Source organism: Pygoscelis adeliae, unplaced genomic scaffold (assembly GCF_000699105.1).
Source record: "Pygoscelis adeliae isolate BGI_AS28 unplaced genomic scaffold, ASM69910v1 Scaffold65, whole genome shotgun sequence".
Taxonomy (NCBI): Eukaryota; Metazoa; Chordata; class Aves; order Sphenisciformes; family Spheniscidae; genus Pygoscelis; species Pygoscelis adeliae.
The window spans coordinates 2,697,770-2,711,319 of record NW_008824864.1 but is presented as its reverse complement, the minus strand read 5'-3'; the positions used below and the strand labels follow the sequence as shown (position 1 = coordinate 2,711,319).

General features: G+C 41.3%; 1 protein-coding gene across 1 annotated transcript; it reads left to right on the top strand.

Annotated features, from left to right (window-relative positions):
* The first annotated feature begins 31 nt into the window (after positions 1 to 31).
* On the top strand, positions 32 to 12,549 carry KLHL42 (kelch-like family member 42). The gene is made up of 3 exons (XM_009324348.1): positions 32 to 924; positions 8,214 to 8,407; positions 11,914 to 12,549. Exons 1-3 carry the CDS (start codon positions 32 to 34, stop codon positions 12,363 to 12,365), a joined length of 1,539 nt encoding a protein of 512 aa, XP_009322623.1. The 3' UTR covers positions 12,366 to 12,549.
* The last annotated feature ends 1,001 nt before the right edge of the window (positions 12,550 to 13,550 follow it).

Below are 13,550 nucleotides of genomic sequence, written 5' to 3'. Positions count from 1 at the left end.
GCTGAAGCGCAGCCAGGGGAGGGGGTGAGCGATGTCCCTGGCGGAGCGGCGGCGGCAGGAGGAAGAGGAGGAGGAAGGGGGAGAAGGGGATGGGGCCGGTGCGGGGGAGGAGGTGGTGCAGATCCGGCTGGGGGACAAGTGCTACCCGGTGTGCAAGAGGAAGCTGATCGAGCAGAGTGACTATTTCCGAGCCCTCTACCGCTCGGGCATGCGGGAGGCGGGGCAGGGCCAGGAGGAGCAGCTGCTGCGCGGGGGCCTGAGCGCTCTGGGGCTGGAGCTGGTGCTGGACTTCATCAACACCTCCTGCCTGGCCAGGCTGGAGCAGGAGGAGGGGGGCGATGAGGAGCCCCCTTTGCTGGAGGAGCTGGTGGAGGCCGCTTCCTACCTGCAGGTCACCCCCTTGCTCCGCCTGCTCCTCTCCCAGGTGAGGCTGGGCAACTGCTTCGAGCTGCACCGCCTGGCTCAGGTCTACGGTCTCCAGGACTTGCACGATGCCTGTCTAGACTTCATGGCCACCCATTACCATCAGGTGCTGCGGAGGCCCGATGCCCGGCCACATCTCCTCCTGCCCCATGCTCTCCAGCAGCACTTGAAGGAGAGGCGGATGCGGGGCACCGCCACCCTCGTGGCCATCGGGGACTTCATGGGTGCCTCCTCCCTGGGCCTGCCTCCGGGCTGTCACCCTCAGGTGGAAGCCCCCTGGTCTATGCTGAGGTATGATGAGGAAGCACAGAGGTGGCTGCCCCTGGCCAACAACCTGCCCCCTGATCTGGTGAACGTCAGAGGCTACGGGTCGGCGATGCTGGACAACTACCTGTTCATCGTCGGGGGCTACAGGATCACCAGCCAGGAGATTTCGGCTGCCCATTGTTACAACCCTTGCCTAAACGAATGGAGTCAGCTGGCTTCAATGAACCAGAAGAGGTAACCCCTGCTCCCTGAAATACACGTGTGTCCATGTATATTGTCGAAATAGGCCCTGTTGAGTCACGTGGTGTTGGCTGGACTCAACGTTACGAGAAGTGATTCAGACCTGTCTCTGTGCCGTGAATCACCCATGGCTCTTGCATCATGTGGTGGGAAGGACCGCAGCACTTGGCGATGGCTTGGCAGCATGCCACCGGATAGGCCTGGCAAACCTTGTCTTTACCGGCAACAGTCATCCCACCGCAGCACAACGCTGCTGCCTCTCTCCTGCTTAGGGGCCCCCTCTGCATGGCGCGGGGAGCTGCTGTGGCAAGGGGAGGGTGAGGAGGACGGGACTTTGTTGCATAAATGCTGGTGGTTAAGGCCTCAGCTGTGGGAGAACGTGAGCTAGGCGTCAGCAGAGGAGGACTGTGCTACAGCTCTCCGCCATGTGTGATCCTTCACCTTGGTGTGAAATGGTGGTGGGCTCCCGCTTTTCATTTAAATTGCAGTATACAAGGAGCCAGTCTCTCCAAACAGCTGTCTTGCTGGTAGTAGAAATTCCCCCTAAAATAACAGAGATTCAAAAAAAAAAAAAATTTCTTCTCTTACTTTCTTTGTGGTATATTTTAACTCCAGTACTGTACGTGACAAGAATTTTTCTGCTCTTAAGTGGAGGTGTACAGTCTATCAGAGCTAGAGGTGGCTGAAAAATTTCAGTTGGAGCAGTTTTTCGTTGGTTTGTACTTTCATAAAAATCTGAATGTTTTGTAGGCCTGCATCTCAGAGAAATATTAACCAGAAAAACATCAGGAAGATTGTGAGAAATTTCTCACTTTGTGAGAATGTTTTGATCTGGGAAACAGTCATCATTTTGACAATTTCGCTTTTCCCTCTATCTTTTTGAATTGTTTGTTTGACATTTATGTTTAAGTTAGCATTCAGAAACACTTGTATAATTTACGTTTGAAAGAATAATAGGGAGCTAGCCTTCAGGGAGACCCAAGAAGAGAGGCCATATCCCTGGTCAAGGTTGTGGCTGCTCTACCTTAATCACGCTGCAGGGTTATCAAAACAAAGCCTTTTACTTCACTGAAACAAAATGTTTCTGTTATCCAAAGTGAACTTCCTCATTGTTTCCATTTCAGAAAAAGTGTTTAAATTTTTATCTTCTCTGTAACAAGTAAGGAGGCCGAAATTCACTGTAGAATGGAAATTCTCTTCTCCATCCAGTAAATTCAAGGAGCACCCAGAGACCCAACCATTGGCATAAATGCTTTGTATCTGGGTAGTAAAACTGCAGTCTCGGTTCCAGTCTCTGTTTAGCTGTTGCCAGCTAAAACACCTCAAAACAGGGGTTTGACCTAAAATTAGTTCTTTCCCGTTTCAGTCTTTTTTTTTTTTTTCCACTTCTTGTGGTATTGTGAGAATTTCACTTAAATGATTGCCTCTATAATCAGTCATCAGAATTGATCGGAAACAATTTTTTTCATTATTTCTGGCTTCTTGAAACGGCGTTGCGAAAAATTTCATCTGTAAAATGAGTGTTCAGCTTTTAAACGCTGCAAACTCCTTTTCTTGCAGACATATTTCTTAGAGGCTGAGCCTATAAGCAGTCTTCACCAAGGCGCCTGTGGGAACTCAGATGTTTTAGGAGGCCTCGCTTGGGCAGTCTTGCCTACGTGAGCATGATTGAGAGCATGTTGGCCTCGGTAGGAAAGGATGATGGGGTCAGCCCACACAGCGTCTCCTATGGAAATTAACTTAAACATAGAAGTCCCACATTGATCAAGTTACGAGGTTTTGGCATTGTGTGATGTGTACGGCAAGAGAGATGTTATTATGTGCAATGATTCTGCAGCATGGCAAATGAGGTCTTTTTAAAAAATGCTTTCTCGAGGCCCTTTTTTCACCTTATGACCTGACTGTTCAAACTCTAGATAAGCCTTTTTCCCTCCACGCTTTCCCTTTATTCTAGGATATATAATCATCATATCTGAAATAAACACGTGGATATTTTCTCCTTATACTGCTATTTTCAACTGCACTGCCATACCAACTTAATCCTGAAGCCCATCACAGGTGACAGCAAGGTATCCCTTAGCATAGAATTTCACATTGGCCATTTATAGCAGAAAAGTAGTATGTGAATGGTTATTTTTGGAATAGTCTCTATTCTTACATTTCATGGTAGTTATTTCAGGTCAAAAAGAACCCAGAATTACATCTGCCTCTAGATTGCAAGATTGCAAGTGAGTATGTCGCTCTCTGAATTGTAAACAGGGGAAGTTTTTTTTCATGGAAGCTCTGCTGACCCCTTCACAAAAGATGCTTTTGACTTTAACATCTTCATGGAGTCTTGACTCTGAAGTTATTAATTATTATATTTTTCTATCTGACATAACATTTCAGCTCTGTGATGACCAGCTTGACATTTAGTGGCCAGAACATGGGAAGGGATGGCCTGTGCCATAGGAGCCAAGAGCAGGGAGATTTTTAGGATCAGGGAGTTTGCATTCAACAGGAACGGCACTGATGCCTGACTGCCGCACAGATGTGCTGCAATTAGATCTGCACTTTGCTCGGCATTGTATTTTTAGTTTGTTATGCTGTAGTAAAAGAAGCAGAGCAGTTGCCCAACGTGCTGCTTAGGAATTACAGTCATGTGACTGTCTGCCAAATGAATTTATGTCAGCTGATATAATTACAACCCATGGATGAATTTTTTGCATACCTTGAGGGAGGGTTCTAGTTCCCATTGAAGTTGGTTTGACTTCAGACAACATTTTAAGAGTATCTGGATCTGGCCTGTATGAATGGTGTTGGCCTCAAGAGAGTTCTGAGGAGTTATGGAAATAATTGTGCTGATTTGCTGTTAATATAAGAAGTTCTTTGTCCTCAACAAACCTTGTAAATGCTATGATGTTTTTATCTTTAATTATTTCCATTACTATAATATAGTATCCCAGGATGCTGGGATTCTCTACACATGCATAGATGAAATAGTCCCAACTTACTTCTAAGTAGAAGACAAAAGACGTCAGATGTATACTGAATACTTAGCAGTATTCTGGTTTAGGTTATAGCTCTTAGCTTTCTTTCTAGACGTAGAGGTCTTATTACTGTAGTTTCAAATTTCTTCACAATAGGTAACTCCTGTATATTATTCTTGTGATGCCCACATAAGCTTGAGAAAGTGTTATTCCCTATTTATACCTACACAAGGGAGATAAAATAATTTGCTCAGGCTCATATAGGAAGCCTGTGACCGAGTCTGGAATTTCTCATCATCTGAGGGCTAAATCCGGTGCCGGTCACAAATAGTCCATAAAAGATCACAGTTTCTAGATCTTTTAATTTTAGAGATATTGCTGTACTTGGAATAGTGTCTTCAGAGAACTACCTGGGCTTTTTTTGTGGAAGAAACTTCATGTAAATGTTGCCCAAGGCCACTCATGGTCTTTGGGGACAGGAAGGTAACAAGGCGCACTGGGGACTGTTCAAGTAATGCCCTTCAATACCTTTCCATACTTTTCTTTAAATTGATGCTGTCAGTTGAAATTTGCTATTTAAAAATAATATACTCATAGGATTTCTACTGCATGTGCCAGTTACAGCTGTATATTCCACTTTTATTTTCCTTCAGAACACTCATGGCAGGTAAATCATCCAGGCTTGGAAGACCCTTATAAGCCCCTGGCTGGGATTACACACATGCACGTGGAACATGGTTTTTGTGAGCAATCTGTGCCTGAACTGCTGCCACCCTGAGCACTTTTGCAGGAATATAGGAGAGGAAGCTCCTGGGGAATGGTAGTGGTTTATGAGACCTTCTCTTTCCGCATTTTTTATTTTTTTTTTCTTTTCACTCAGAATTCCTCTGTGTTGGGGGAAAATACACTTTTCAAAAATTTTTAAGTTAGAAATATTCACGTCACATTTATCACAAATGTATCACACGCTTCCAAAGCTAAAGGTTGGATGCAGTGTGCTCTGCAGACTCATATAAGGAATGTTAAAAAGAAAAAAAAGTAGTTCATGCAAAAAGTGTAAAAAGCTTTGGAATTGCCTTCGTAATGGTGCTTTCATGGTTCTTCGTCTCTGTTGTAAATGCTTTAACTCTAGAATAAAGAAGTCATGTGATTTGTGAGAAATTTTAAGGTTCAAGTTGATCATTTGGCAGGAGGGGACCACAGGTTCGTTAGTCCAACCCTCCTGCTCTACAGCAAGACCGAGCTTACCTTGCAAATACGTGTCTAACTTGTTCTTGAAATCCTCCAGCAACGTAGATTTGCTCTCCTTCCTCCTTCCTCCCAGGTAACTTTTTTCCCATGTTTACCTACCCCTCTGATCAGGAAGTCCTCTCTAATATCTATGCTAACTTTTTCTTGTTGTATACTAAATGAACGATACCTGTCAGTGAACGAGAAGAATGCTTGCTGTCCTCTTTATAGCCACTTTCATAGTGGTCTCCTACAGATAACATCTATGGCTGTTAATGCAATCCAGAACAATGTAGGTTTTTTCTGCAAGTTGTTGAATGTTGTCTTGTATTCGGAAAGCTATAACCCCCAGATCCTATGCATTTGTGCATTAGTTTTTCTTCCTTCCTGCATGTAGTGCTTTGCACTTGTCTTTATTGAATGAAAAATGTTGTGTTCTGAACTATGGTAAAACCCCACAGCTTACTCTTGCTTGTGTTCCTGGGGTTCCTTTCAGATGAAACGAGGGACATCAGAAGACAGCTCATACCTGGCCTTGTCCCAGCAAGAAGGGTATGCACTAGGCCTGGCATTTGGAAAGTACTTTTAATCCCCCAAGTTTAGATAACTCACTGATGTGAGTGGAGTTATATCGCAGTTGAATCTGATGGACTGTTCAGCTCTGTTGTTTCCAAGCTGTAGTCCATGGAACAGTTGTCAGTTGTGGAGAGCTGGCTGGTTGCTCAGTGTTTGCTTTCCTTGTTTCCAGCTGCTCCAACACATTAAAAGAGTATAAAAATACACTAAATATTTCCTAATGTTCACTCTCCATAAAAACACCTGCTCTTATTGGCATGGAAAGGTGAATGGCAGAAGTTTTTCATAACATATTGAGCCATTGTCCAAACTTTCATATGAAGTGTGCTGATGGATACTGAGGGGCTACTTTTGAGTAAAATGAACCTTATAGTTAACGTGTTCCATAAATCTGAGGTACTTCCACTGCACGTCATCCATTTTAACAAGTGCTGGAAGTGGTTAAATGACTGACACAAATGTACGTGGCCTCCTTCTAGAATAATTGAAGTTGAAAGTTTCGCCGTACATCTTTCACCGGATAGTTTTCCCTATGCTGCAAGAAGCAATTCAGTGATATGAAGGCCATCAAGCAAGAACTGTATAAATTACCTCCATTCAGATAAAATAGTAAGAGGCTACAATTAGAGGGTAACTAGAGAAGCACGTGTGAATTAGGAAACCTGAATTCTTTAATGTTCAGACACTACACGCTTGTTTAGTTAATTCATGTCCTCTGTGGCAGAACTTTTAGCATGTTTATAAAGTGGCCAGAAGATCTTAGATTAGGGAAATGCTATCTGTGTGCATGTGAACTCCTTTTATAAGCAAAAAACCCTGCGCCATCACCATCATAGTCACAGAGTTACAGGCTTTCTAACATACTTTAGATTTTAAAGAATTGCTTGGAAAATGCATTTACATTTTGTGGTTTTGTCCCTCTGTTAATTTGTGGATTTCCCCCCCCCGTAACTTTTAGAACAGGTACATTGCTTTGAAAATCATAATGTTTTGCAAGTAATTATCCTCATTTCATACCCACTATTGATTGCCATGTTATTCTGGATTCCCTAAGATGGAAAACATAATTGCTGTAGAGAGGAGATGAACAGAGTGACCTAATCGTAAATGTCAGCAAAAAAAAAATGAATAGAAAGCAATTAATTCCTTCAAAGGAGCATTTTAGTTTCCAAAGCTATATCAGGATGACAAGAACAAAATGATTCCATCTGGAAACAAATTCTTTTTCCAAATATATTTAATAAAAATAAATTGCAGGGCAGTCTGCTGCTAGGCAGGGTTCATTTTGTCCAGACAAAATCCTGCGAAACTACTTAGCGGTAAGTTTTGAATCTTGGATTCATGCAGAGTGAAACTCACTTTACTGCTCAGCAGGCCAATGCAAGTCTAAAGCACCACTTCAGTTTTACAGACATAACACAGTTCCCCATTTGGCTTTATGCTGAGCTGGTGCACTCCAATGACTTTCACACATTTAGTTAATTGGGATACTGCATGGAAAGATCTCGATTTAGCTCAGCAGTGGAGAAGGAACAGTCTTTCTAGGCAATGAGACTGTTTCTGAAGAGAGGAAGAGCTCATCTTTTATTAGACCAGCTTCTATAGCTGGAAGGCATAGCCGAGCATGCAAGCCCTCTGACTTCAAGCCCCCCAATTTCTTCCTACAGACTTGTGCCTTTAACATCCATAGACCATTTGTTTCTGCCTGTATTATCTTCAAAGTGTAAGCTGTAAGGTTTCTTGCGATTCAGTAATTAGTAAGTTGCCCTTTGCCATGCGTGAAATACAACAGCACAATGGAACAGAATAAGAAATAAAAGAACAGGGCATTGCCTGTGGAGTGCAATGCATTTTGTTCAACCATGAGTGGAACATTAATTTACAGATATATCTTGCTTCAGTGGGACGGACGATGTATTTAGTAGTTTAATGCTGAATAAGGTACAGGGGTGTTTCTCTTCCTTCTTTTGCAGAACATGATTCAATGTGTACTGCTTTAAATTTCTATTTATTAGGGTTGTTAAAGAGATTCTATATTACAGACTAAGATGGTTACACATTCTTAGGCATTCATCAAGTCTTGTTTGAAATTTCTGCGATTTTAACTAAAATAATATCCTTGACTGTGTGTATATATAATACGTTTTTCTCTACTAAAGGTACTTTACTAAAAGCCTAGTAAAAATGAGACATCTACTGAACACATTAGTTAACTAAACATTTAGAGCTCAAACTGTGACAGATTGAAATCCAAAATAAAATATTCATGAGCCTCAGCATCAACATTATTAACATCCAGAATGTCACTGGTTACTGTCCTAAGTAATTACAGTGTAATTACAGAATTTTGGCCTTGCACAGAGGGTTTAGGTGCTGTAATATACGAAGTGATGGTGCAAGTTGTAAGTGATGATGAGTATGTTGTAGCCTGGATAGGAAGAACTTTCTCTGCTATATTTTTCTGTACATCTATTTAACCTATTTTAATGCTGCAATCTTTTCTTTCAGGTCCAATTTTAAGCTTTTGGCTGTAAATGGAAAGCTCTATGCCATCGGTGGTCAATCCCTTTCCAACGTGGAGTGCTATAACCCAGAAAATGACTGGTGGAATTTCGTAGCATCCATGCCAAACCCTCTTGCAGAATTCTCAGCTTGCGAGTGCAAGGGCAAGATCTATGTTATCGGAGGATACACTACACGAGGTAGAAAGCTTGCTTTTACTTCCACACACACACACACACCCCCAACGTGGTTGCTTCTAAGACCCAGACCATTTTCTTCTCTTTTTCAGGAAACCTTTTGAACTGATATAGAAAGCTGCATAATACTCATTAAAACATGTGGAAATAAATCACTTGTAGAAAATAATTGTCAAATGAAAAAAAAAAATTAGCCCCTTCATACAGGAATCAGATATTTTTTTTTTTTCAGGGTTTACATGGACTTGGAGCTCTGTTATTCTGAGGGAACAGACTGATGGGTACTTCAGCACCCAGCTTAGCCCTCCTTTTTTTAGATTTTGATCATACAGTAGAAAGAGAGGTCTCAACAGATACACTTTGTTTAATTTTTAAATACCTGGTTTAGACTGTCAGAAGGAAAAATATGAAGAAAATATCTGCCTGCATTAGTATTCTCATGTATTAATAGATGTCACTATCCTTTCACATTTCAGTGTTTCACAGGCAAATTCAAGCTATAGGTAAGATATTCAGTCTTACGGAATACCATTTTCTCAGAGTTCTAGAAGTCAATTTTTTTTTCATGTCAAATGTTTAGTATTTACCAGGATTTCCTAAATTTAAATTCCTATCTCTAGGCCTTTGTCCACTTCATTTGACCACAGTAGTTTTAAACTTTTTTCCAAAGCATTTTGTCAGTCCATTCTGACCCAGAACCTGGTGGCTTCACTGAGCAAAACAAAAGATATCGGAGTGCTTGTGTCCATATGGGGGGCCATGCTGTGGTGTGCTCTGCAGTCCCAGTCCTCTGGTCATCCCCACTAAAGGATCTGTTGGGGTGCATTGTGCTCCCTGATGTCCGGCACTAGGACTGAAGGATGTCTGGCACACAACACTTGCTGTGCTGAAAAGTCAGACCCAAGGGGAAACATCCTTTGAGACAAGAGAACAAAGAGAAGGGGCTGAAACAGAGAGTAGTGGGAAAACTTGTCTCTGGAGACCGGAGTTAGAGTTTTTGTCATTTTTATCTAGAGAAAGAGAAAGAAGTGGTAAGAAGAAAAAGCTCTGATTTGGTTAATAGCGCTACTAGATTACGGGAGTGCCAGCTTTTCTCCTACATCCCCTGCACTTTGCAAGTTCCTTTTCTGGTGCTTGTGCTGTTCTTTCTTCAGGCTGCCTACTCCTGGTGTCATGGATAGGAAGATCAGCTTGTTGCTGATGCAGGTCCTATTCCCTTAAAATTCATTAACAAAGCGTAAGTAGTCAGGATTGCTGCCCTGTGTCGAGCTCCTTATTCAGTACTTATTACCTGTGGTTTCAGTTGCAGAAGGGTAGTCAGTGAGTTACCTCTTGCTTATTCCACACCTCAGGGGATTGCCACTGACCTTCAGGCCTCTGTCTTTTCCTAGATCTTTTCTTAGGTCTTTTCCTAAAGGCCGTTTTTAATGGAAATGGGCTAGTAAAACAGTATAAAGTTGTAAGCAGTGGATAACTAGCACATTTAGGCTTATGTTTAAATCCAAGACCTTTCAGGACAACAAATGCCTGTGCTTGTTGTAAATAAAAATCCTTTCCTCAATGAGGGTCTAGAATCAGTTTTTCTGTGACACCTTGGCTTAGGACAGCTATCGGACTTAGAAACCAGAATTGCTGCAATTACACTGGTGATTTATCTTCCAAGTTACACAGTTGTTGGAGGGTGTTAAGGCATATCTGAGAGGTGCTGAGGTTCATTTGCTCTTTCACTACATTCACTAAATAAAACACATGCAGCAATTAATATGTAATTTTTTTTAGTATTTCTGCATATACCTCAGTAAGACTGTAGTTTAGTTTTGGTAGGTTTTGTGGATTTTTTTTTTAATCTGTGTAGAGCCTTCTCCTGAGACTACACTTTCCAAAAGATAGTAGGATCTGGAATTTCCCACTGTAAATTATAATGACACTTCTTGAATAAAAAGCCTCCTTCCAGTTCTCAGCTCTCACTTGAGAACCTAGATCCTAATAGAAACTCCATGTTAGGAACTGTGATGTTCATGTTTTGTATTGGGTTTTTTTTGTTTCAGTAGATATAAAAGACCCAGGCTCTGGACTGAGCGAATGAGGGCCATACCGCAATAGACTTCCATTTCATACGCACCCTCTCAAACCATAGCACTTTTTACCTGGGAAGATTACTGCTATAGGTAGGCATAGAAAATTACTAGAGATGTTGGGATTTTTTCCCCCCGCAATGAGTCAGAGAAAGATACATTGTAGACAAAGATGATCTATATGTAGAGCTTTGATCAGCAATTTCATAAAGCACTGCCATGCTATTTTTCCTCTTTTTTCCTTTATTTCACATGGATTAGGTGTTCAGGAAGGCAATGTACAGTAACAAGCAATGACTGAAAGTCATCAGAGTGCAAGCAAATGCTATAGCAGCACCTCCCTAATCATACTGCTAATGCACTTCATTCATGACAATCCAGTTATATTTATGGCTATTTATACCTGTGCCCTTACATAACTTGTCAGTATGTCACTGTCCGCTGTTCCACTTGGGAGCTCATCTGGAGATCGTCATGCAGGGTAGACTTGTAATATGGAGCAGATTTTATTAAAAGACCAGGCTGGAGTCTGCAAACCGGTTGCCGCTTGTCACTTGAGTTTGGATTTAAGCTCAGGTCTCCAGAGATTGAAACTGAATTTACTAGCTAACGAGTCCTGTGCATTCTGTGCTAATTTAGTGAAGCCTGGGACACAGCCAGGCTCTCCACTGCACCATAAACCAAGGTGGTATTGTAACAATTTTGTAGAATAACAGTACTGCAAACACATGCATCCACTGAATTGTAACTGAAGTGTAGCCAGGGCTTCAGCTTTTTTTTGTGCCTCTGTCTGATGCTGGAGCATGGAGTTCCTGGTTCTTAAATGATTTTGACAATGTGTATTTCTCTCTTTACGAGGTACTGAACATGTGCCCTTCGGTCATCCATGCCACTTGCTGAAATGTAGCTAGCTTTATGAATTTTATTCCATAAAACTTTGATTTGTGGAATGAAATGCATCAAAGTTAAGCTTGGATGATAAATCATCAGTTGACATCCATTAATGAAGCATACTGTGTTCATGATAATTTGATTCATCTGTGACCACTGTTGGAGAGCAGAATATTGCTCCATTTCCCTTTTCATAAAAAATTCTTGCATAACAATCAGAGACAAAATTAAAGGCATAAGTTAAAAGATGGGGATTATTCTGCTAAAATCTGCATCCCCAGACCATTTGCACCATGTAATGTGCCAGAAGCAGCTTAATTTTTCCCTCTGTAAAGGAACAGAATGCTCAAATTTTATTGTCAAGGGCAAAGACTTGCAGTTCTCAATAATCAATATTTCTTCCTTGGTCTGCTATGCTTTTGCACTGTAATATATTAGCAATCTGTAATAATGGCTGATACAGTTTGTAGGGAGGAAGAATCCTCCTCCATGAGTACCTTCTAATATATTTATTTATTTGTAAATATCTCTCCTCTGTTTCAGATAGGAATATGAACATTTTGCAGTACTGTCCCACTTCTGATTCCTGGACCAACTTTGAACTTTGTGATGTCCACGTTCGCAAACAACAGATGCTCTCTGTTGAAGAAACTATATATCTGGTAGGGGGTTGTATTCATGAACTTGGACCAAACCAAAAATCCAGCCAAAGTGAGGACGTGTTAACTGTGCAGTCTTACAACATTGCTACCAAAGAATGGCTCTACCTCAAAGAGAACACATCAAAATCGGGTCTTAACTTGACTTGCACTCTCCACAATGATGGAGTCTATATATTGAGTAGGGATATTACTTTATCTACAAGCTTGGAGCACCGTGTTTTTCTTAAGTATAATATATTTACGGACAGTTGGGAGTCACTAAGACGCTTTCCAGCCTTTGGGCAAAACATGCTGATCTGTTCTATGTATTTGCCTGATGCGCGAGAAGTGTGACAGCATCAGGTTTTTCTTTTCAGCTCATTAATCATTCTTGGAAGAAATATTGCTCCCTCTAAATAATTACAGTTTCAGAATGTAATGTGGTTGCATAATGTAGGCATAAAATACTGATTCTGTTCTTTAAAAAAGTTGCAAAATCCAATATTAAGAGAAATGCTTCCAGAAACAGTTTTAGGATTTCAGTTTAAAAATTTTATTGTTTTGGATTTAAATTTCTCCAGGTATTGGGTACCAGGAGTATACATGATAAAAGTGGAAATAATTCAATAAAGTAAATAATAAGTCTAAGGAAAATCACAGAGAGAATGATTTCTTTTAAAATGCAGTTTTTACTCAAACTGTGTCCTGTCAAATGTACAATGTTTAAAATTGTTTATACTATCACATTTTTATCTCTTTTATGGTAACAAGTGAGATTCTCAAAGGTGCCAGCAATTGGGGTACCATAGAGAAATAAATCTTCCCCTGAATTATTTGCAATTAAATGTTTTGCCAGGGACTGGGAGTAATTGCCTAGAGGCTAATGGTTGCTGGTTGGATACTAGATGCTCCGTTAATGGAAGTTGGCAGCATTTATTGCTACCCATTAAGATAGAGGTAAAAAGACTGTAAATTCAAATGGGGAAGTTTGCTCATCTTCAGAAAGGTTGTAAGTTTTAGTTACCTTGTTGTATTCTGTAGTACTGAGTGTTAAAGATCAAATTATAGTTGGCAACAAGGTGCATGTTAGGAAAATGTGCATGAGCACATGCGATGGTGATTCTGCACCAGGCACATCCTGCTTGGTAACAGCCACCCAGGACATCCATCACTTGGTACGGAAGGGTTGATTCGTGTAAATGACTTCCTGCCAACACCACCCAAAGCAGGTGCACATGAATGTTGGCTCTTTCTTGGGTTACCAGGAGCTTGATAGAGATTGCCTCAAGTTTGCCACCCGAAGTTGTTAGTTTCTACAAAGAGCATGGTAAGATGGTCACCATGAATACTCCTTTGTGGGGATTCAGGAATAGATACTCTGGGAGCTTCTCCCAGTTCCTGCCTATTGCCTGAGAGAATTATAATAATGATTGGCCCCTTTTATGAACTTAGCTACAAAAAGAAGCGTCTTCTGAAGGCACCTGCCCAGGTGTGGAATGTGTGTCCCCGCGACAGGAAAAGGAGGTGATCTTGGTCACC

Coding starts and splice junctions, on each gene's coding strand:
- KLHL42 (XM_009324348.1), top strand. CDS start 32: ATGTCCCTGGCGGAGCGGCGGCGGCAGGAGGAAGAGGAGGAGGAAGGG. Junction 925..8,213: donor GCTTCAATGAACCAGAAGAG/GTAACCCCTGCT, acceptor CTTTTCTTTCAG/GTCCAATTTTAAGCTTTTGG. Junction 8,408..11,913: donor CGGAGGATACACTACACGAG/GTAGAAAGCTTG, acceptor CCTCTGTTTCAG/ATAGGAATATGAACATTTTG.